We start from the raw sequence: 25,674 nt of genomic DNA, 5'->3' as shown, positions 1-25,674 counted from the left end.
TGCGTAATATACTTTAATCTTAATTTAAGAAAAAAATTGTAAAATTTTGTTTTCCTTTTTTTTTTTTTTAGGACGAGTTGTGCTCTTAAAACACTTATGGGTTATACATGCATACATACGTACATCATAAATGTATATATGTACATATGCTATACATACACCTGTATAATGTATATACATATATATATCTATTTCGTGTTCTTTTTTGCGTTGTTGTGTAGATTTTTTGTACAATTTAATTTTTAAAAACAAATAATGATAATAATGCGTTACAGATGTTAGCATTAACTACATAGCCTGTAATCTATTAATAAATTACAATAATTATTAATGAAAATACCGTTAATAAAGTAAACAAACATTTGTTTTTATTCCAATTCCAAAACAAGTTTAACAAACAAAAAAATTGCAAGAAAAGATCTGTCTGAAATGTGCTGAACAATTATTCGTTTTTAGCTTCAAATTTCTTACATTACATTAAGAAGAGACAGCTTAAACGAGTGATGTCCTTGTGAAAACCACCCGTTCTCGGGGTTTTTTCGCTGTTTCCAGCGGAAAAATGATTATTTTAATCGTGATCAAAGTCCAACCATCTATATAGGCCTGAGACCCCATATCTGGTATACATTTGAATCATTCTAAGGCTACGCTTGTGATATTCATAAGACTAAGCTGCAGAAAATCCAACGTTCCTTTGGAACGATCGGGAAGATCCCAGGGTATATCCATTGGCGCTTTCTCTGCTTTTATAGTGATGTATTTACTAGTCTTAAAAGAATGCATCTTAGGATTGGGCATCTGTTTTTGCATGGTAATGGATGCATCTATATATGTATGTTGTGGTCAAGAGTTTTCCAATGAACATAATAAGTTTGAGTACATTTTGTATACAGTTTATTTATTAATATTAATAATTAAATTTAAAGTGATGTTTTTGTTTACATTGCATTGGCTTTCCTGTTTAATTTTTGTTTGGCCTAAGATGAATTATAATTTGGTTTTAATATATATTTAATTTAACTTTATGACTAGATGTTAATGCATGAATGCAAATGAGAATTTATTGTAGTGAGTTTATGTGATAAAGCCCATAACATACGTACAAGTAACTCTGCATAGTTTTTATTTATATTTAATATATATAAATTGTTTAGGTATATGTATAGGTATATGAGTACTTGCAGAAACGTTAAGTACAGTACCCTTTGCTAGTGGGGAGGGTCCCCAAAAACTGTTATTTCAATTAAGAGTTTTCCATTGATATTAATTTAACTATTTGTTAAGCCGACGAAAATTTGATTTAAAACGAAATAAGATTAAAAAAAAAAATGTATACCAAAGATAACTTGTTCTTCAAATATTATTCTATGCGAAGACATATTTAAAACTGTTTGTACAAATACAGAAACGGAAATATATAATTTTTTATATTTTTATTACGACTGGATATTTGATGACTAGAATTGTTCATTTGTTTGCATAGACTAGATCAATACACAAATAACTTGGGTTTGGGGTATGAAAATATAACAAATAATCAAATTATAAATTGCTTCTCTTTTTGTTTTGTTTTAGCAACACCTTTCAGGTACTTCTAAAATATTTTCGTTTATGCGTCGTGGATTATGTACTATATATAATCATTTGAGTAACTATTTATTATATATATATATATATATATTATATAGAATATATATTCGCGTAATCATATCAAAAAATGCATTAAATCTATGAGTGTGTAGTCAAGCATTTACATGCGTGATGGATCAATCTAGATTATGATTGAAGCTCGTGTTGAGTTCCAATTGCGCTGCTAGTTCCATTTCAATTTGTCTATTGCTCCATTATGATTGTGTCCTCGGCCTTGACATTGCCCGAATTGATGGCCTCCATGGCCTTGCTAAGCAGCGTGGCATCCTTCAGGCTGACCACCTGCACTAGCTGCGGCTCCTGGCCAGGTCCGCCCTGGATCATCATTTGGTGCATGCCTGGCGAAACGGTAATGGTTTCCAGCTGATCCCCATTTTCCACCTGCGAAAAGGAAGAGACAGAATATTGAAATCATGCTAAATACACATAAGTCATAACGATTTAAATACATATTTCATTAAACATATTTACAAATTACTATTTGATTAACATAGTCTTAATCATTTCGTCGCTGGCGTTTTTATTTTGTACACAGTCAAAAAAAAATGAAGATAAATCATACTTACTTAAAAATCAGGTAAATAAAAAAAAGCAAGGAAATTTGTAGACCTATTACAAAATTGATGACCTGCTAAGAAAGAAAATGATATGACAAATTAAATAGAGTATTTAAATAAATAAAAAGAAAGGGAAAATTGAAATTATAAAATCACAACAACAAAGAATTTATTCAATAATTTTGTTTGATTTTTGTTTTGTTTTCGCTTCATTGCATTGGTTTACACGTAATTAAAATTTGCTCTAAAACAATTATAATAATAAACATAATCAGTAATAAAAACATTAAACACAATAATAATAATAATAATAATAATAATAGTAATAATAATAATTGTAATAAACATAAAATTATTGTATGCACGTACATTTTTGGCCACATGACTTTCATAATATACACAATATTCTATTTAGATATTCTTTTAAATTTGTTTTCTTTTCTTTTTTAAACTAGCTCAAATGGCATGTGGGCGGTTTAATTCTGTTTTGTTTTTGTTTTTTGTTTAATTAATTGCTACATTTTGAATGCGAATTGGCTACGTTGGACGATTTCAACAATATGACTATGATTTTTGGTTTGTTATGGGTATTTAATTTTTAAAATTTTGATTACGTCACAAATCATTTTTTTTTTAACACAATTAAAAACTATAGCATTCAAATTCCCTGTTTGCTAAATCCAACTACTTATAATTATTAACAAACTAAATCAAATATTTGCATAGCATTTTCCATGGATTGCACAAAAAAAAAGGCAATAAAAATAATTAAAATAATTATGAAATCAATTGTTGAACTCAATACGTTAATATTTGGCTTGTGTTTCGATTTTATTTTTATACATTTTGGATTGAAGCACGAACGCGACTACAAATTAAAAAACATAAATAATAAACATAAACAAAATCTAATTTCTTGCATAATTATTTGTTGTGTTTTAGGAACTTGGCAATTCAATTTTATGCATACTTTTTTTTCTTTTTCTTTTCAACATTTTTGATTGTTTTTCTTTTTTTTAACTTTTTAACTTTTTGGTTTCAGTGTTTCAATATTAAACATGTTTGATTTTTGGCTCACTTTAAATTCAGTGTGGGGGGCTTTTGTTAGTACGGTGTTAAATATATATTTTGTTTTATTCTTATCAATTATGCTACATATCGATTACTAAGGCAAATTATTGCAAGCTTAATATGTTGTTTTCTTTTTGATTTTTGGTATTTGTCGGCATTCACAATTGTTTGCATTTGTTTATATGTTTGTATGCATGTGTGTGTGTGTGTGTGTGTGTTTGTTTGTATGTACAGCTATGTTTGTTTGTTTAAATGTAAGTAAAAATGGCAAGTGGTTCTTGTGTGTGTGTGTGTTTGTGTGTGTGCATGCAGCGCCGCTTTGACTAGATTAGATATGTGCAATAGTAGCTAGCTTTGGGTTGAGGAAGGGGATGTATGTGGCAAGTGCGTGCGTGTGTGTGTGCGTGCGTGTGTGTGCGTGCGTGTTGCTACAGTGGCTAATGTAAGTTTATTCCAAATGCTCCTCTTTAATGGTTTTAGCTGGTAGCTGCAGATGCGCGCCGGTCGCATTTGTCAGACTGGCGCTGTCTACACAACGTATGGCCGCAGCAGCGCTGCTCGATGCGGCAGCGACAGCAGCAGCAACCGTTACATCCTTTGCATTTTTGCGAAAACTTGCAACTTTATTGCTGCTGCTGGCGCTTGCGCTGCTGTTGGTAAGCTTTCGTCGCTTTTGCGCTGCTGTTGCGCTTCGCGAAGTGTTTGTTTCATGACGCCGCTGCGTACTCGACGTCGCTTGTGCTGTCAAAACTATGGGCATCGGCATTTTTATGCTATTGTTGTTATTGTTGTTGTTATTATTATTATTGTTATTAGTAAGCATGCTATTATTATTGTTATTGGCAAGATTATAGCTAGCACCGGTACTCATATTACTGCTGCTAGCACTGCCGCCTGCCGGACTTGCGGTCCAGTAAAAGCGAGTGCCCGGCAATGCTTGCAATGTAAACGGCTGCTGTTGGGCGGCATTTGGTGCTATTGCTGCTGAGACGCTAGCGCCGCTGGCAGCGATACGCCGGCCCACCACCGCGTTAGCGTTGATAACTGAGATGCCCAGCAGCGGAGCTGGCGCAGCAGCCGTGCTGCTGCTGCCGCTGCCGACGCTACAGTTATTGTTGTTGTTGTTGTTGCTATTGCTGCGCGTTACGCTATTGGAGCTGTTGGATGAGTTGCTGTTATCTACCTGCATGGGAGCCAAGCACACGGTGCCATCACTATTCGTCTGTAACTGCTGCATGTTGGCCATCACTGACTGGTACATGGAGACGGGCACCGATATGACATTGCTCACTGAGACCGGATATCCTATTGTGTTAGAACAAAAACCATTAGGTTATGTCCGATGTGTGCTTGCTGCTCCTATTTGCACTTACCTTGCCCATCCTCGGTGGTGATAAAGATTTGACCATCCTGCGCCTCGGTTAGATCCACGGTCATATTCTCATGGCCATTCACATCGGCAAGGCTTTGCACCGTTTGTATTGTGGCACCACCTTCGCCCTGATGCAGCTGCAAAAATATACCAAAAATGTTTACCAACAGCACCAAAATAATTTTAATTTCCGAAAGTTACAAGACTTACCGTTGCCACGCCCTGTACCTGTGCCGTTGTGCCATCCGGTAACGTTATGATCGGATTGTTAGGATCCACCTGAATGAGCGATACAGTACCATCGGCGTTTTGCGACAACACAGTCTGTGTGGTGTACTGTTAAGTAGAATGTTAAGAACATGTTAATTATCAGCACAATGTTAAGGATGCGCTACAGCACAACAGAAAACAACGAAGAAGTCAAAAACAGAATATGCAAAGAGAATTATAAAAAACACATTGAAAAAGAAATGAAATGCAATATGATAAAGTGATATTTTATCTTTTTTTTTGTTTAAGTGTTAATTGTTGTGTGTGTGTGTGTGTGTTGGTCGTTGCTGTTATTGTGTTTCGAGTTGCCGAATGTAGTGTATTTACATGTGTGTGTACTTTGATTGGGTTTTATTGTGGGCGCATGGCATAAAAATCATATTTAAATGTTGCTGCAAACGAAAAGACAAAAAAACAACAAATAGCAAAAAAAATATATTAAAAAATAAGGTTTTTAGGAAAAAAAATATTGTAAGTAATAATTATATTTGCTTACATATAATATAATAAATATTTATAAAATGCAGTTAACAAAGCAAGAAAACATAATAATAAATAACATGAATCAAAGGGTAAAAAAACATACTACGAAATAGCTGGGTTTGAGCATTATGCGCGTCATACAATTATTGAAAATTAGTGTCCCTATAAGGTATATAGGCAAATACCTCGATTCCTAAAACTTTAATTGACGGTTGAAAGATATTGAGAAAAATTTGAAAACTGATCATCGACTGACTGGAACTGAAAAGCTTGCAAGCTGATTTCTTTTCAGTAGTGAACATCTCACACACAACTGTAGAAAATACGTGAAATAGAATGCATGCAATATTTTGTTTTAAGAAATTTGGATACCAAGTGTCTATAGACGACTTCTTAAATGTTTTTTTTTTTTTTGTTTTATCAATAAACTACAAAATGTGATACATTTGAAACATCACAGTCAAAATATGGTGGATTGATACGTTCCGAGAATAGAAAACTGAGATAATAACATGAAGGGTTCTTTCTCACTTTCTGGAAGATATGCTTGTTGCAGGCTGTTAAAAATGTCAAAGTCGGTTGGATCTGACGATGGCATGGGAAATATTGATCGAAAACAAGTTGTTGTATGAAAAAGTAGTTTTATCTTTAAGATCTCTTGGACATATTCTGCAATTGCTAGCTTCACTTTTCTCCTAATAGGTCTACTGTCTTATGAAACAAGCCTATGGGAACAATCGCCCGGAATTGGGGCTTTTAGATAAAGCAACTGCTAAGCCATATGTAGGCAATCTTTGATGTAGTTTTTGTTCGATTTGGTGCTCTTAACTCTTAGCTTTGGCTAGAGCAAAACACGCGCATAATACCCAAGCCAGCCGCTTTTGGGGGTGGGGCTCGGGGAGCCGCTAATTTGAAGATTGACTAGTTTAGTTACAAGTTCAGACAGATTAGTACGAACATCAACGTCGCTCAGCGTTATGGGCTCGATGCAAACTTGGGCATTGGCTATCTGTTGGGCGGTGACGGTTTGCGCTGCATTCGATTGTTGTTGCTGTGCAGCTTGCGCTGCGGCAGCCGCCGCCGCTGCTGATGCACTTACAGCGGCTGCTGTTGTTGGCACAGCTGTGGCCGTTGCCGTGCCGCTTGCCGTTGTCAGCTGTATGGTCTGCGGCTGTGCTGAGCTGTGGCTAACTGCCTGTATGTGCACCGTATTGCCGCTGGTTGTCTGATGCTGCTGATGATGCTGCTGCTGTTGCTGCTGATGGTGCTGTTGCTGCTGATGGTGTTGCTGCTGATGGTGCTGCTGTTGTTGTTGTTGTTGCTGCTGCTGCTGCTGTGGCGCTGGTGCCTGGCAGATTTCAATCTTTGTGGATGCCGGCAACGTGGCTGTTGTGGTTACATGCTGATTGTTTGTGCTCTGGATGATCGTTGGCGCCGGCGTATTCGTTTGCGCCGTGTGCGTTGTGATCACGGTGCCAGCGCTGTTGATCTTCACCACGTTCACCTGTTGAGGCTGCAGTTGATGTTGTTGTTGTTGTTGTTGTTGTGCAAATGTAATGTTGTGTGTATTAGTTAAGTATGAAAAGGGTGAAGATGTGTTGTGTGTTTATGATGGAATCCCGTGTATAAACATTAATTAAACATTTCGTTTGTTTTTTTTTTTTTTTTTTTTTTGTTTGAGAAGCATCGAAATACTTAGTGTCCCCTAACTATGCCTGCCACCTTGGCGTATACTTACTTGGCTGGTGTTTGTATTGGTTGCCGGTGTCACCGTTTGCACCGTTTGTATGGTGGGCGTGTTGGATAGCTGCTCCATGTCCTCATCCTCGTCGCCAGACTGTGAGATAAGCTGGTTGACTTTGTCTTCGTCGTCCGCAAATGTCGGCAACAGATCCTCGCGTCCGTGATATTTGTAGCAATTGATCACAATCTTGCGCAGCGCATGTGTCCAGCTAATCTGTGAGTTTTTGTTTTTTATGGGTAAGGAGGAAGGATGGGGCGATTAATAAGACACGATTCATCATTTTGGGGCGGCTTTTGAACACCCACCCCACCCACCTTCTGCTTGTCATCCTCAGAGCGGGCATCCATGCGCACATTCGCCCATGGCAGCTCCTTGGGCCACCATGGCGGTCGTGTTGATTCCCTGCCCCAGCCGGGCTTGCCACGTCCCGTTGAATACTTCAGCATGAGCGGTATAAAGGCGCGCAACTGTGCCTGCGTCATCTTCTCCACAGGCGTCGGTATGCCATCGATAACAAGGCCAGGCAGTTCGAACAGTGACGGATCCTCTTGCGGCGGCGGTGGCGCCTGTTGCGCCAGCGCATTTTCCAGCTCATCCATCACAATGTTCTTCAGATTGCGCAGCACATCCTCCAGCGGCTTGGCTCCAAATACCTTATAGCTGGTATTTGGTTTCCCCGGCGTAGCCACCAGCACCACCGCCTGCTTGCCCACACGACCGGTAAACTCGTAGATGATGCCGCGCAATTTGCGCAGCAGACGATTCTGTTGCCGCTTACGGACCGATGGATTCGTTTCGAAGCAGTGCGGTCGTTTGCGTTTCTTTGAGCTGGCAATGGCAGCGGCCGCTGCCACGCCCACTGGCCCAGCAGCCGCCAGCTGATGGGCAACGTCATCGTTGGCTAATGTATTAAGATCACCATCATATAAACTGCCCTCACTGCTTATCAAATCATCGTCTTCATCATCCGTCGCCAAACTCTGCATATCGTCGTCGAGCATCTCGATTTTGTAGGTGGTGCCATTGCTATGGCCACCGGACGACGATTGCGCCTGCGACCCACTGCTGGTTGTTGTTATTGTGGTCACATTAAGGCCACCGCTGTTGGAGCTATTGCTGCCGCCGCCAGTGCTGACGGTCGTATTAACCGTGCCGCCGGTGCTAACGACAACATTCCCAGCGCTCCTTTGGCTGCCAGCCGGCGCCACAACCAGCCGATAGCTTGTGGTGGCCAGCTTGGTGGCTGCTCGAGGTGGTGGTGCTGATGCTGCTGCTTCTGTTGCTCCTCTTTGGCAACTCGAACGTGGACTCGGCTCCTAAGCTATGTGACACCAATCGCATGCGCAATCTGAATGTGTGATGTGATCTGCAAATGAGAAAAATTTAAAAGAAAATAACATTAATTTGTCACTCGCCGATGAGATGTCACAGTATTTAATCAGTCCCGCCTGTCACTAAGTAGCTCATTAAAGTTTTCTCCACCAACTTACATACTAGATTTCAGCTGAATAGCTGAAATACGTGCCGAGTTATAAGCCTGATTCAAGGACTTGAAAAAAAATCTGAAGAGTATTTAACAACTTTCAGAATAGCTATCGCTTCTGGTACATTATAAATGGTTTATATTATTCATTAACTAATGAAAGAGCACATAAGTAACGTCCAGTGACCCGGTAAAGAAGACCTCGTCTAGATTAACGTTCTACGCCTTATAGCCCTCTCAATCTTTAAGAGCCAATGAAGGTCTCTTTTGCGACCTGAGACTATATTTAAGTCAACAATAGCTACTCAAGCTCGCCCAAAATCGATAAATATCAATGGCCAAACACTTAATTGCTTATGCATTTCAAGCTGATTTGAAACAAAATCGATAAATATCGATTTCTTGCATTTTCGGAGGTACAACCCATAGAACACGCTGTCAAGAGACTTTTTTTTGTTTTATCAAATATATATTTATAGTTTAATATTAAAAAGAAAGGGAATACTTCATACTGCATTGTTAACTTAGCTAGTTATATGTAAAGATTTCCTGAGATGATTTTAATTTTTTTTTCTGCTACATATACAACAAATACATATAATAGTTAGCAACACGTTTAAAAGGAATATGCAATTTTCAACGTATTTTTAGACCTCACAGAAACCAATAAAAATGTATTCAAAAATAATTAATTTCAAGGCTCGAACATTTCAGTATTGTAAAAAGTTCAAGATGATGCATTTGTTGCCATAATATGCCCAGTCTGACACAGTTTCTAAGCACATGGCGTGTGCTGTGCGTTGCACTGAGTACAGAGCTTGATAGCGACAAAAAACAGAAAGAAAAAAACAATTACTGATAAGCGCTGAATGAATCAGGTCAAAAGCGCGCATGCGCAACATTCGAGAACAACTACAACAACAAGCACAAAAACAACAAAATGCGCTATATACATATTTAATGAATTAGTACAAACAATAACAATTTGTGTGTGCTATATATCGCAGTCAATAGTTCGTACGTCGGTCGCCAGAGACGAGTATAGCTGATGAATACCTCATTAGAGGTCACGACAACACGGAACGGAATGGAATGAAACGGAGTGAAACGTGAAATGAGCACCTCATACAGTTGGCATTCGTGTTAACGAACAGTTCTTTTTCTGTTATCTAATAATGCTCTCTCTTCCGCACCATTTACGTATAGTTTCAATCTTCTTCTTTGCTTTTTTAGACAAAGTCTCCTTTACACAAAAACGTTTTTGTGTACAAAAACTATCTCTTAAGTGGACAAGTATCTTTTCTAACGTAACAAATTTGATTTGTAAAAGAATAAGACATCCTAGAACAGTTGACAACAGTCGATATTTTTGTAATGTCCTAATACACTTAATTAAAAATTATATATATGTATGTATACCAATTGTAGGATAGGTTTATTTTAGAGAGCTTTTACTGTATTTAGTGACTACATAAAAAATAAATAAATTATACAAAGCAAAAATAAACTTTCATTAATCACATATTACCCAAGAACATATAGTCGGAAAAGTTCACTTTAGTGAGTTCCCACTGTACTCAAAGATAAGAACATGGATTCCCAATATGTACAACGAGTGTTGGCTCTTTTTTTGCACAATAATTGAAAGTGAAAAGCAGCAGGAGTTAAAAAAAAACCGATTTTTCCATTTTTTTAAAGAAACGCGTTTTTTTTAGGTATGCAACCCTTAATGCTTGAACTTGGCGCCCCTTAACCTGGGGTGGGCAGGTTTTTTCACATTAAATTTGCCCTCTTGAAGTTTTCAATTGTAGTTCTTTGAGCAGGTAACCATTCTAGTTGGTGTTCAAATTAGAATACGATATAAATATGCCGCTCACTATCTAGTTGGATTTTGAATTGTGTTTTATCTAGTATTTATACATTTCTCTCGCTCTCGCTCTCATTCTCTCTTTTTCGTTTACTCTTGTTTTGATTTCAAGAAATACAAGAGCCATAATGTTAAGCAAGCTTTTTAAACATTTTAAGCTGACCCCACAATGCGCAGACTCAGCAGGTAAGACTTACAATTCCTCAAAGCAATTTCCAACACAGTTTATTTTGTAGTCAAATACGGCCCACTTCTACCCCACCGTTTGCCATATGTGTGTATATAATTTCAATATGTTAAGCGGTCGCTGCACGTGCGCGTTGAGCTTTTTTCATTTGGGTCTTTAACTTTTAACAAAGTTTGCAGTTTTTCGTTTTTTCGTTTGCGATTAATGAAATTTATAACAAACATATATATAACACTTTTTTTGAATGCTTGCCTTTTGCTGATTTTCGAGTTTAAAGCACTTCACAACACACACACAAATTTTGCGAAAAAACAAAAAAAAAAAAACAACAACAACAACAAACAAATAACAACAACCGTTTGGCTGATTTTATCAGCTTCTTGTTTTTGTTCTTGTTGTATATAGAAATTAAATTCGATACCGAAATATTGTAAAATTGTAAACGCACTGCACGACGGGTAAAGAGAATATGATTACAGTTACAGTTCGAGCTGAAGTTGATTGTTATTGTTGGCAGTTGTGTATCTTTAGGTTGGCGCTGCTGCCGCTGTCGCTGTCGCTGCTTCGGCTGATACTGCGTGCGATTGCTCTGCGTTGCCTTTTCCGCCTGCCCAGTTGAAGTTCTATTTGCGTTTGCTCAGACGACGGCGACGACGCGGCGCACACTGACAATAACAACAACAATAGCAAGCAATAGCAAAATATAGAGGAAGAAGAGAGGAGCAAACGACTCGCACGACAAGATGAGCAACGAGCTACCGACCACACTGCGCCAAACCACCCCACGGATTGACGCCGTGTGCATGCATTTTCATTTTCGGTAACGGAGACGACGGCAGCGACGACGCAAACGGCGGCGTCGACGCAGTTAAAAATCAATACTGCGCCCATGCGTCGACGTTGTCGCTTTGCGACGCGTGAGACGGCAGCCAGCTGCCAGGCCGAGCGTGCGACAGAGATGACCATACAACGTGCTCAGTTTGTGCATGTGTGATTGCGATTGTGTGTGTGTGTGTGTTATGTTCTGTGCTGCTTTGTTTTTGCCCTTGCTGTGTGGATTCTTATTTGTGTGCTTGCGACAAAACAGCAGAGGTAGAGGTGCGCATTTCAAAGCTTTACGAAAGCTACTCTTGACAGGTCAAAAGCTGTGACTTGCATGCGTACCCAGCCTAACACCCCTTCCACCAAAATACTTTTTTCCAGTACCGAACAGAGATAGCTAGCTATATGTATGTAGATTTCAAACGGCAAGGGCGTCAATTGTGTTGTGTGCGTGTGTTGTATGCTTGTGTTTGTATGCGAGACGTAAGTTAGCAAAAAGGGCTGCGCGCAGCTACCCCCAAAAGCGAATCAGAACCATCCCCCACGCAAGCACTGCCAGCAGAGTAGCAGCAGCAGCAGCAGCAGCTAAAACAGCAGCAGAACCAACAACAAAAACAACAGGGCACGCAAACGCATTGCGCTTGGGCACTAATCATGAAGTTTCCAACTGGCATCGAGGCTGACGCTGTGCTATGCTGACGTGCTATGCTCTTTATTATGCCCATATGGTTATGGTTACGTGTTACGCATGCACTGCTTGCACCACCCACCACCAACACCAGCAGCACACCACCCTTGGAACCAACCCCCTGCCATATATATATATAAAAAAAAAAAAATAAACACCAGACATGCGGGGTAGTTCATGCGGTAAGCTCGTTTCACTTGCGCGTGTCAGGCCGACAGTCGGCCGCAAGTTTTTGAACAGTGCTGGGCGAAAAAATAGGTTACGTATCGAATACAACATTTAAATCGATACATTAATCGTTTTGATTGGTAGTATTGCATGATCGGTAGCGGTTTGACGAACAGTGGGAATATACAATGTACATATAATGCTTAAATCGAAAATGAGAACTTACAAAACATAAGAACTGTTGATATTATGGCATTAATGCAGTTTTTTTTTTTACACTTGAATAAAATTATTGATTTAAGAACCAATAAAGAAAAATGTATAATGCAGCGAATTTCATAATTGTAATTTTGTTAAGGAAATTAAACTTCTAGTTTGCGTTTTTTGTGTATTTACGTCCGATATTTCAGCTGCGCTTACTTTTATGGCCGCCACTGTCTGCTGCTCGACTTTACTGTTGTTGGGTGGTGCGTGCGCAATGTTTAGTTGGCTTATTTATATAGATATATGTATAATGTATATATGCATATACGCACGTGTGTTAAAACGGCACAAAGTTGGGTTTAGTGCGCTGAGAAGCATGCTACAAGGTTTGGCACGGCAGTTAAATACACACTCATACACATGTAGATAATTGTGTTTGTATATGATATGTTTGCGTGAGTGTGACCAGCAATGCGTAAAGGCGACTGCTGCAAATGCGCCAGCGCCAATTTAATCAGTATGTGCGTTTGTGTATATGTAAGAAGTAGTATAATTAACAAATGCACTTTTGTTTTATGTTAATTTGATCTATTGTACAACAGCTATTAATGTAAACATCCCATATGGCATACAGCCAGCTCAAAGTTGATTGTACAGTTAGCTAAGTACTTACATACATACATATGAGGGTCACACTTGGCGCCTGCGCTATGGTCACACTTTTGCGGTTATTCTATAATCGGGCTGGCTATTTATGTATATTAGAAAAATTGAGAAAGAGAGCGCGCGCGTTTGCTGTGTTGTTTTTCTTTCTGCTTTTTGCTGTTTGATATTTTTTTTTTTAATTTTTCTTTACACTACATTTGTTCTTGTTGCTGTTGTTGCTTCTTTCAGTGACTTGCGCTGCTTGTCTCGCGTGTTTTTGTTTGTGTTTGTAAGTGCATGCGCCCGCCGCCTAGAATCTATTCTTAATACATTCATACGTGGCTGTATGTGTATGTACATGTATGTGTGCACATATCTCCCACTGCGTCAGCGCGCTCACCGCCAACACAAATGCTCACGTACACACATACACATTATAAATAATCGATAGCTATTGTGTTTTCCTACTCTCTCGCCAGCGAGCTGCTGGCGCTTTTGTGCTTTCTCTCTCTCTCTGTATACATATACAACGTCTACAATAACAGTATGGCGATAAAGAGTGATGACAAAAAATGAAAAATACGTAGAAAAAAAAAAAAAAAACAAACTTAAGTTACGCATGCGGCGGTTGTGGCTGTGGCAACAGCGACGGCGCAGATCAGCACGCTAAGCCGAAAAATAGCAGCAGCAAATGGCCAACGCATGCCCCGTGTTAATAATTTTGTTTAAAGGTAGAACAGCATAGCGAAAATAACTCGCTGCGTTTCCAATTGGAACTGTACTCGCTTCGAAATGTTCTACTAAGAATTGTTGAACCCACACCAATAAGAGACTATGCTCAGCTGCAAACAGTGGTGTCCAGTTCAAAGTGCATGGTATGCGCATAAACAGTTGCTACGGCTGCTGTGTGTATCTGCCCTTCAATTCAAGGGTGGGCTGTGCCCAGCAACCCCCAAGCGTACTCACACACACCAACACACAGTCACATGTATGCAGGCGTACTCTTCCAAGCTCAGCCGAAAAAATTCGAATTAGAATTCGTACTTGGAATTGGAATTGAAAGAAAAACTGAAAGAGAAGCAAGAGCAGCACAAAAAAAAGAGAAGATGCAAATATCCAGCAGTAACTAAATGAAAGCAAGTATTACGTATACGTCATGTATGCTGGCTCCACTGCGTATGCCCACCCTCCTCACCTCTGCCAACCATCGTTATGGGCATTTTACATGGAATTCGGTTCATGTACAGACAAACATTTAAAAAAGAGGTAACGGAAGAAAAAAAAAAAACGTTGCGCAGGGAACGGCGCATGTTTGAATTACGGACACTCGCAGTAGGAATTGATGTTATGGCTACAGCGCCGCTGCCAATGGTGGGCAAAAGCAACAACAACGACAATAACAACAACAGCTATGTTTGTATGCCTGTACATACGACATTTACCGTTAGACAACACAAAGGCTACAACGGGTTATCTAACCAAAGTGTCTGCCACTGTAACATACACACATACATATGTATATCGCGACGCCATTTTGTGCGAATGCGCCTGTTTTATTCAATTAAGTTTTACACACAATTAACTTAAATACGATGCGACATCTACGAACAGAGACGCGGCGCATGCAAATTTATGTAGCAATACGTTTTTGTTTGATGTCAATTGGATTTTGCGTGAAAAACTTTTTGCTTACTGCGGCTGTCTGTTCTGAAACTTTTGCGTTGCCCTGCGCGTGTACAAACACACATATACACACACACACACACACTTTTTGTGTGTATGTTATGTATGTGTGCATTTGGCTGGCGCGGAGCAGGCCCAGTGCGAAATTGCAGTGGAAAATCGAAAATTCTTCACGTCTGCGTCGCGCTCACACAGACCCACACAAGCACAGGCACAGGCACACGTATATATATAAATATATATTTATATTTGTACTTGTTAATTGGTACGCACCTGCGTGTAAAATGTATTCTCAATCCGCTGTTCCACAACATTCAGAGTTAGGTACGCTTGAGTTTTTCTATTGATAACATACACATTTGCATATGTGTGTATGTATTATTTATGCACATGTATACACGCATACACACACTCACACAACACATTCAAAGATTGGCAACTGACAACAAAAATATACACACACGCGCGTTAGGAGTCGCGTTCTCGACGCCGCCGCCAACGTTGTTGTGGATATTGCTTATGGGTCGCCGCTGCCGCTGCGTCGTCCAGATTTATTATCACAGCGGCATTTTACATTTGCGCACTGCTGTTGCTTCGTTTTTTCGTATTCTTTTGTTTTATATGTACATATATAATTTTTTGTTCTAGCTCTAAGAGCCAGTGCTGCACAACAATCGATGTCACTGGTCAATGCTATCGATAATTCTGTTATTCAGATTCTGTTATGCTGATATTTCTTTGCATTGTGGAGCCAGGTTTATCAATGTGGAGCAAATCTGTTAATAGACAGTGCTGAAACCAATGTGTTTTAGGCGCGGAGGTTTGAATATTCGTTTATCAAATTGTACGGTTTCCATTTATCCTTTATGGGTGTACTTAATTTATTTGTTGTTTAAGTTGTTTAACAATCACACGTAAGCCCTTCACAAGGCAGCTAGCAATATCGTATTAAAAGCAGCTAAACCTGCCAAATGAGGGACTCACATGCAATGCGCTCTCACATTTGGTCCAAATTTTATAGCCCAGCGTCTTTTAAGCACTCAAAAAAAAAAAAAAATAAATAAATAAAATGCAATTATTTTTCACTTGCGTAGGGCAATAAATATATAATAATATAATATAATAAAAAAAAATTGTTCTTTAGCTGCTGCTTCGGTCGAGCAAGTGTGGCGACAATCCGATGTGAACTGCTGCCAGCTGAGGCGAACTACAGCTTTATAAAACACAGCCGGCAAACGCTGACTTGTGGCTTCATACATTTTACTTACACATTTTTATATATAGATTAGGATAAAGGCTGATAAAATTCAAGCAAGAACGCTAAGCAACAAAATGTTTCAACGAAAATCTCAGCTTGTCGTGGAACCATCGCCCGCAGAAATAAGAGAGAAATATATGTATGCATATATACAAACTGAAATCGCCTTCCATTTAGCTTATCGGTTAGGAGTCACCCACACAACAAGATTTTGAGTCGACGCCAATTTACAATGGGTTTAATGGGCATATTTCGTGGCATAAAGTGCTAACTCAAGATATGGTGAGATTATTGGTTGGTTCCTTTGTACACGTTATTATATTAAATTTATAACTATATTTAGGAAAATTCGTGTAGAATGTATTTTAAGTGTTGTTTTCGCACAAAAGTACGCGCATTTAAACTGTTAACTGTGTACTGAATCTGTTATCTTAACAGCTGCTGGTTATGTTAACATTTCAGTTACAAAAATGTTTTCACATTTTGATAGCATCGATAAGACAAATTCAAAAATTAAATATATATATTTTTAAATTAATAAATGTATTATGCAAATTCTACCCATTGTAGAAAAACAACAGCCACATTCTTACATTACACGCATACATGTACGCTTATGTTTCTGAGTCTGGTTCCGGCTGCTTGCATATAAAATTAAGTTGCTTTTCTTATTAAATTTATCATTTTGTACTTTCAATTATAATATATATATATGTTTCTACATATATATATATATATATATATATATATAATTAAGTTTTGCACGTTAGGTTACTATAAAAAAATATATTTCAATTTATTATTTTCACTTAACGGCTACTTTTGTTGAGTACATTCAGATTTGCTTCCCGAATATGAACTGATTTATCTAACTGTTGCGGTCGCTTAGCAAACTTCGCTTTGAGAGAGTTTGAGTCAAAATTGAGTGAAGTTTGAGCTGCGTCAGCAATTATGCGTGGGATAGTACTCTGATGGGAACATTGACAGTGGCGTGATATTTAGGGTGAATTGTTTATGTCTACCAAAGGGGGACAGTTTGATCTTGACCAATGTCGATGTTATCACCAGGCTCTTTGTTTACAATATTAGAAATGTTTATAATTGTGCTTATGCTTATGTGCTAAGTTATGTTAAAGGGTGGGTGCGACTATGGATATGTCACTCCCCCAACCATTAGAAAAGTGCCTGTCCTCAGGTGTTTAAGTTTGGATATAGTGTAACATTTTCTTCTTTTACAATTGGTATATCTCCTATTATTGTAGGTGTTTCTTCTACTTTGGGTTTTTTATATTTTATAATTAATTTCTTAGGTATGCTTTTGAACTTATATGTCAAATACAGTGTTAAACTTATTAATATGATTACAAATATGGTTATTGTAATTATCTGGAATACATTGTTAAATTTTGTATGTGCATTTATAATTTGTTTCGTTTGTACAAACGAAAGTGGTTCTAATTTTATAACATCATTGCTTACGTAAATGCTTTGAGTATAATCTAACATATTGTTTGAAATTGAAATTTCATTAATTTGCAATGAACAATTAAAGATTTTTATTATATTGTCTCCTTCTATTGTTATTTCGTTATTTATACAATTATGGTTTAATATAGTTTTTGGTAAATTCCAAGTTAAAATTATATTTGGTTCTATGTAGTTGATTTGAAAATTTTGCAAAATTTTAGTATAACTACATTCTGATGTTATTTGGTTTAAAATTCCTGTTAAACATTCATTATTAATTAATTTTTTTGTTTCTCTGCTATAAACTTTTTTATCTTGGGTAAAATATTTTTCATGAGCTATTTCTGTCAAAATATTATTATTTTCATCCGGGTATGGAATTATTTCGAATACCGGGCTTTTTATTATTTCTCGAGGAATATGGGATATTATAAGTATTTCGTTTGTATCTGATTTAAACCAAGTGGAAGTTTTTGTATTCAACAATTTCTCAGAATTAACATGCAACAAATAGTCATGTTTTAGTAATTTTGGGTTAAAAATTCCTAATCTTGTGAGCTGCATTCCCATCTCAATGTCTTCTATATATTCTGTAAAGTGTTGTAAGTTAAATATAAGGATATCTAATTTCTTTCCTTTTTGTTTCTCTTGATCTAGTTCGTTCATGATTTCTATTCCTTTGTTTATAGCTTCTATTATGTAATTTAATTCGTTAACCTGAACGCTGTTTTCTGCTAAGTTGCTTATTTTTTGTTCAATTTCTGCTTTGTCTTCTTGATTTAATGTTCCAAATAAGTATTTATATGCTGTTCCTACTATGTTAACTAAACCTCTTTTGCTGCGTTTGGCTATTTTTAAGCCGTTTATTTCTCTGTTTAATTTTTCTACTAGGTATTCGATTTGTATAAGGTTATTGAATTCTTTACTTTGTTCAATTAAATTGTTAAAAGTTTCTTCGGTTTTTGTTATATTAACCGTTAAACAGTGGAATTCGTAATCTGTCGGAATGTCTATGGTTCCTGTTTTAAATATGAGATATCCGTTATGGGCTTTGATAGGATTAATTTCAATACTCTGTGCATTTATATGGTTTACAGTTATTGATAGTAATATTATAATAATTAATTTAAGCTGGTGCTTGTATGTTTTGATCGCTGTCTGTTGTTGACCTGTAATTGTTATATTTGCTTTGATTAGTCTTCTTTTTCTTTTTAAATTTGGTTTTGTAATGTGTTATTTTCCTGCCTCTGTTAGTTTCCTCAAAATGTTTGTCGTCGATTTGTCTTAGTTCTCCTGTTTTCTTGAACGGGGTTGTCGTCTTTGATTTAACTAACGGTGAGTGTTTGTATCTAGTGTCAATTTCATAATTTGTTCGTTTTTTGTTGAGATTATTTATTAGTTTTTCTTTATTAGCTTGAGTGTCATACTCTGGTGTACCTGCATATATGAATATGTCCGCTGGTGTTCTGTTAGTCGTTTTGTGCTTTGTTTTATGATTGTACGTGTAGAGTATAGTTTCAAATTTTGTAAGTTTATTTTCGACGTCTGAGTCGCTGTTAATGATTCTTAGTTTTTCGTTAACTGTCTTATGAAATCGTTCTACGTCGGATATACCATTTTTACTAGTGGTTATATTAATATTTACTGCTTCTGATTTTAGCCATAATTGTAAAGCTGTACACATAAAAGCTGAGTCTTTGTCTGCCTTTATTTCGATGGGTTTACCCATTTGGTTGAACACTTGTAATATAGCTCGTTTGGTTTCTAGCCAGTCTCTACTTTTTATTTCTATTAATGATGCAAATTTTGAATAGATATCAATGCAAGATAAAAATTGTTTATCTCCTACTATGTAAAAATCCATTACATATTTTTCTCGGATATTAGCGATTTCCGGAGTTATTTCGAAAGTTAATTTTGTATCCCTGTGTTCTGTTTTTGCGATGTTGCAAATCTCACATTCATTTATTAGATTTTGAATTAAATTTTGATAATCTGGGAAATAGTGGGTTTCTTTGAACCAATTGATAGTTTTTTCAATTCCTGGATGTAATAATTCTTTGTGCTTTTTTAATATTAATTCTTTGAATTCTGCGTATGTTTGAAGGTCTATTAATTTTGTACTAGTTTTCATTGCCTTTGTTGAATTATTCGGACTTATTATTTCTAAGTAGGCTTCTTGAAAAATTGGAAAATCTGCTTCGTTGTGGAAGTATAGCACACTTTTCTTTGTGCATAAGTATTCTGTTATTAATTCTTTGGCATGCGTATTAGTCATGTCTTTGTACGTAATTTTTATGTTGGTTTTGTGAAAGTAATTCGTAACTTTTGTTTCGTTCTCGGTTCCTTTTTCAAATTCTATTTGTCGATTATAATAATTAAGTGGTCTTTCTGTGATTTGTAAATGGTTACTGTTGTCTTCTTGAGCACTATGTATTGTTGCTCTTGTGCTAATTGTATCTTCGCCTAAGAAGTTTTCGTTTAATTGAATTCTGGACAGAGCATCTGCCACATAATTTTCTTTTCCTGGGACGTATTTAATTTGGAAATCAAACTCATTTAGCTTGATCTTCCACCTTTGTAATTTCATGTTAGGTTCTTTCATATTATTTAACCAGACGAGTGGTCTGTGATCACTAAGGATTTGAAATTGTCGACCAAAAAGATAGGACCTAAAGTATTTAGTGGCCCAAACGATTGCTAATAATTCTTTTTCAATCGTTGAATAATTTAACTCATGCTCGTTGAGAGTTCTACTTGCATAGCATATAGGCTTATGCTCTTGCGAAAGGACGGCCCCTATTGCCATATTACTTGCGTCTGTAGTTAATGAAAATGGTTTTTCGAAGTTAGGGTATATTAAAATTGGGTCGGATGTTATGAGTACTTTTAGCTTTTCAAACGCTAGTTCGTAGTCTCTGTCTTTTATATTGATTTTTGCTCCCTTTTTTAATTTAAGTGTTAATGGTTTTACTATATTAGCGAAATTTGGTATAAATTTCCTATAGAAACCACATAATCCTAGAAATGATTTAATTTCTTTTGGGGTTTTTGGAATTGGGAATTTGACAATTGCTTGTATCTTGTTGGGATTTGGTTTTATACCCTCAGTTGTGATGATGTGACCGAGAAATTCAGTTTCTTTTCTCATAAACTCGCATTTATCCAACTGTAGTTTTAAGTTAGCTTCTCTAAGCTTCTTAAATACCTTTTGTAGCGACAAAATGTGTTCCTCCAATGAAGTGGAAAAAATAATAATGTCGTCTAAGTAGACCAGACAATCTTTAAAAATTAAATCTTCTAAGAGATTGTTCATACAACGTTGGAACGTTGCAGGTGCATTCTTAAGACCGAATGGCATGCGAGTGTACTCGTAATGGCCATGTTTAGTCGAAAATGCGGTCTTGGGTATTGAACCAGGATCCATTTGGATTTGGTGGAAGCCTTTGGCTAGATCAATGGTTGTGAAATATTGACATTTTCCAAGTTTGTCTAATATTTCATCCATGATCGGGATAGGGTATTTATCATTAATAGTTAGTTCATTGAGATTGCGGTAATCTATGACTAACCGGAACTTTTGCTTTCCAGATGCATCGTTTTTCTTTGGAACGATTATTACTGGTGAGCAGTAAGGGGATTTGGATTTACGTATGATATTTTGTTTTATCATATCGCTTATTTGTTTATTTACTTCCTCATCGTATATTTGAGGATATTTGTATGGACGCTTGTAAATTGGGTCCTCATGTTTTGTTAGAATTTTGTGTTTAATTGTACTAGTGAAAGTCAAATTGTCACCTTCATGGTACTGGATATCACGAAATTCATGTAAAACTTTTTTTATTTTTTCTTTTTCTTCTGAGTTTAGGTGCTCTAGCCTAAACTCATTGTTTTCTATTAATTCATTATTAATAGCGAAGTTAAATGGTCTGTCCTCTGTTGAGGGTGGATCAAGGCACTCTTGTGCGGTCATGTCCTCTTCGACCTCTTCGTCATTATATCTAAAACAAAAGTTAAATTCTCCTAAGGTTACGGATCCTTGTGCATAGTCTATTTTTGCTTGACATGCCTCAAGGTATTCTCTCCCAATCAGAACATCATAATGCTCTGAGAAGTCGTGAATATAGAATTTTTGTTTGCTCGGACAAATTTTGCTTGCTCCTAATCGTATACTTTGTTTTAATTCAATAACACCATTTATGGTGTGAACCTTTAATGTTTCGTTGTAAACTGGAAAATTTAAGCGGTTTGTTTTCATTAGATTTATGGTTGAACCTGTGTCGATGACACATTTTAGAACTTCGTCATTCATAATCAATTTTATGAATGGATTTCTTCTGTTTGTTCCGAGGCTTGCTGATGAAAATTTTCGGATGTATCCATTTTCATCTGCCCACTGTTACTATCTCTTTGACGTTTAGTCGGAGGGTTTGGTGCATTCAAGCGTGAATGGGACTGATTTTGGTAGTTTAAGGGATTTTGGTATCTACCTTGACTTAATTTCTGTTGGAACTCGTGGTGAGCTTTCTGATTGTCTTCGGACTTATTATGCTGTTTATTTTGTGCGTGATAACTCTGATTCGTGTTGGAATAGCCACTTGAAATGGTGGTTGGGTTAGCATTTTGCTGATAATTTCCCATGTTCCTACGATTGTTATTTGGATTTCCCTGAACATTATTATTTTTAGGTTTTTCAGTAACGCTATTTTCATATAATCCCTCTCTTTGAGCTACTTGCTTTAGTTTTTGTGTCGACGTAATGTCGTGTCTGGCTAACATCATGAAAAGCCTATCTGGTAATTTTTTTGTAATAACATCTTTGATTGTGTTATTCATAGCATTTGTATAAAGGGTTGTATTGCTAGGTATATTTTCTAGTGCTAACTTATTTAAAATAACAAAAGATTTATTCTCGAGCTCCTCGATGAACTTACGGACGTTTCCTTGGTAATTCGTGTTGTATAAGCGTCGAAGGAGTTCTTCAAATGGTGTCTGCACTTTGTATTCTTCAATCAATGCGTTTCTCAGCTCCTGCCAAGTGTTGGCTGCTGTCCTTTGTGATATTCTCTGAGCATCTCCTGTGACTTGCAATTCGATGGCTCCGTATAAGATGCTATGTTGTCTAACATCTCGGGTTGGATACAGGTGTAGGATGTAATCTATCCTTTTAATGAAGGCGTTTAGTTGATCCGTTGATCCGTCAAAGCTTGGCACCTGTCTAAGTTGTGAAAGGGCCTGGTTGAGGTGTTGTTCTGATAATTCCATTGTCATCTTGGTGTAATACACTTTTTTTTGAATAGTTTTGAGTTTGTAGGTTTGAACTTTATTGTTCTTTGATTTTGCACTTTTATTTTAAGTTAAAGTTTGTGATGGATTATTGTGTAAATGTTTTTTTTTTTTTTGTGTGTGTGTCTTAAAAAGACTCAGTAATAACGTATTGCAGGGATCAAACGATATGCAAAGCCAGTCGTTATTAACTGTAGTAGCTTTATTGCCCAAAGGGTCAATATTATTAAGCTACTAATGACCCGAAGGTTCTTGTGCGGATACGTATTCGAGAAAATTTTTATTACACTCCGACAACACTTTCGGTCGCGATTGTGCGTTAGATCTGGGAATTAATTATCCTTTAGCGATCTTTAATTTTTCCCGACGTATCCTACCGGCTGCGCCAATTAAGTTTTGCACGTTAGGTTACTATAAAAAAATATATTTCAATTTATTATTTTCACTTAACGGCTACTTTTGTTGAGTACATTCAGATTTGCTTCCCGAATATGAACTGATTTATCTAACTGTTGCGGTCGCTTAGCAAACTTCGCTTTGAGAGAGTTTGAGTCAAAATTGAGTGAAGTTTGAGCTGCGTCAGCAATTATGCGTGGGATAGTACTCTGATGGGAACATTGACAGTGGCGTGATATTTAGGGTGAATTGTTTATGTCTACCAAAGGGGGACAGTTTGATCTTGACCAATGTCGATGTTATCACCAGGCTCTTTGTTTACAATATTAGAAATGTTTATAATTGTGCTTATGCTTATGTGCTAAGTTATGTTAAAGGGTGGGTGCGACTATGGATATGTCACTATATATATATTGCTTGTGAGTAGTGAGCATTTCCACTTAGGTTTCGGTTCTCTGGTCGCTGTTATCAACGCCTCACCAGACGCCACAGCTTCCTTGGCCGGCTTCCATTGGATCGGATGCTTATCGACATTGTGAGTGTGCGGCGACCATTATAAAATTGTTTTAGGTCGGTTCATGTGGGTTCCATAACATGGTCCCCTATAATGCACATATTTAGCACAAGCATTGCCGCAAATTTGTACAACTAAACCAATATATGCTGTAAAATGTCAAGATCTTCGAACCGATATCGCAATGAATAAGCACGCTTTCGGGAAAACATTGAATGATGGATTTAATGCATATACACCCTTATGAAAATAATCAACATAGATTTTTTTTTGCTCCGTAAACTTTGTATGGAAAGCTTGTTAATAAAACAAACAAAATGTTTCTATTTTTGTAGAATGAAAATTAGTTGGAAATGTATCGAATAATGTTTAAATTAAGACTTCAAAGGAATATTATTTTTTTTCTTATGTAGCAAATCCATTTTCCACTATTATTTTTGATTATGAGCTAATTAAAGAAATTATAATTAAGGAAAGAAAATTGTTTCTATAAGAATAGCTTTTATTATTATTATGTTATTTGCAATCATTGGCCTAGAATATGCTTTAACCTTCCATCGAAACTTTTAAATGGCAAAGTTTTTTTATAGAATGGTTCGAAGTTCAAAAGATACACACTTTTCTCTTAGCTTATTTGAATTTGCATACATACCTGTTTTATTGATCTTTAATTGAGCTGTGCTATCATAAAGATAAGGGAGAATATATATATATGTATATATATATATATAAATTGATAAAGGAAATTGAAATCCTTATCACAGGAGGCTTACCCATCATGTTTCTCCGCAGATCTTGCGGATTTGGGATGCTTACCCGTTATGCATGGACGGCAGTTTTGCAAGTTGGCATCGTCCATAAATCTAAAGGCAAGATGTGCTGGGAGATGGGATTTTGATTGGTTTCCGGTTGCGCTGTTGATGTAACTTGGCCAATTGTTGTTGCCATGTCGCTGGCGGGTTTTGCGTCTTGTGCACGTAATCAAAGAGCAAAACAACAAATTAAGAATTTACCGGCCGGTCGTTTCGACTATGCCACAACACAAGCAGCAAATAACGCGCAATTTATTAGCTGCATACTTTTAGGCGGCGCAAAATAGTTTAGCAAGCCACGACAACAATAAACAGCTTCAGGGCGCACAAACGCGAGCACAACCAAAAAAAAAAAAAGGGGGGAAAAATACAATAAAAAGCAACAAACAACAAGAACACAATTTTTTTTTTGCGTAGTAAATTGCGCTTCGGAGCTGCGACTGAGCTGCGAGTTGCTCGCTGGTCAGATTACAATGACAGGCTGCCGGGCGCCGAGAATCCGTTTACAACTTTGGGATATCGGTTTCGATTTCGGCTCCGCCTGACAGCTTGGCCATGGCCCCACGGACGCAAAACAACAGCAGCATACTACACACACACACACACACACACACACACACAGACATGTGCACACGACCCAGCGACCCAATAGCCGATGGCCCAACCGCTAAACACCATCAGCTGTGGCACGAGTCGCGCAACGTGAGCACAACGTGGCACACTCACTCACACGTGCCTCGCACGCAAGGTGGCCTCGTGTGCGCTTGCGTCTGTTTTGAAATAGAATATCCTGATGTGCCTCTTATTTTCTTCTTGTTACTCAGCATGGGGTAAGGGTACATTCATTTGCATGACTCGCATCAGTTATATAAATATATTTGAATATAGCTACGAACGAAAGTGAGACTCTTTAAAAACCGAACCGCTTCGAGGAATCGAATGGCAAAAAATCAACAAAAATATACGAATCGAAACCTTTGAAATGCTTTTCTTTCACATAAGAAACCATTGAGTCTTTAGCCTTATTTTCTAAGTTTATTTATA

The 25,674-nt window shown here is 37.2% G+C and overlaps 1 protein-coding gene across 1 annotated transcript; it reads right to left on the bottom strand.

Moving 5' to 3' along the window:
- Window positions 1-907: 907 nt before the first annotated feature.
- ewg (DNA-binding protein Ewg) lies at window positions 908-23,838 on the bottom strand. The gene is made up of 8 exons (XM_032440363.2): window positions 23,785-23,838; window positions 7,462-8,463; window positions 7,142-7,360; window positions 6,362-6,916; window positions 4,861-4,986; window positions 4,652-4,787; window positions 4,462-4,583; window positions 908-2,031 (listed from the first exon to the last, which is right to left on the bottom strand). The coding sequence occupies exons 1-8, from the start codon at window positions 23,836-23,838 to the stop codon at window positions 1,834-1,836; spliced, it is 2,412 nt and encodes an 803-aa protein (XP_032296254.2). The 3' UTR covers window positions 908-1,833.
- Between the last annotated feature and the right edge of the window lie 1,836 nt (window positions 23,839-25,674).

This window comes from Drosophila virilis, chromosome X, assembly GCF_030788295.1.
Source record: "Drosophila virilis strain 15010-1051.87 chromosome X, Dvir_AGI_RSII-ME, whole genome shotgun sequence".
In the NCBI taxonomy this organism is placed as follows: domain Eukaryota; kingdom Metazoa; phylum Arthropoda; class Insecta; order Diptera; family Drosophilidae; genus Drosophila; species Drosophila virilis.
This window is presented reverse-complemented; position numbering and strand designations above follow the sequence as displayed.

Excerpts from the sequence above, each read along its gene's own strand:
- ewg (XM_032440363.2), bottom strand. The coding sequence starts at position 23,838 with ATGTCGATAAGCATCCGATCCAATGGAAGCCGGCCAAGGAAGCTGTGG. Across the intron at positions 8,464-23,784 it reads CAAGGAAGCTGTGGCGTCTG|GAGCCGAGTCCACGTTCGAG; the intron begins GTGAGGCGTTGA and ends CACATAGCTTAG. Across the intron at positions 4,788-4,860 it reads AGGTACAGGGCGTGGCAACG|CTGCATCAGGGCGAAGGTGG; the intron begins GTAAGTCTTGTA and ends ATATTTTTGCAG.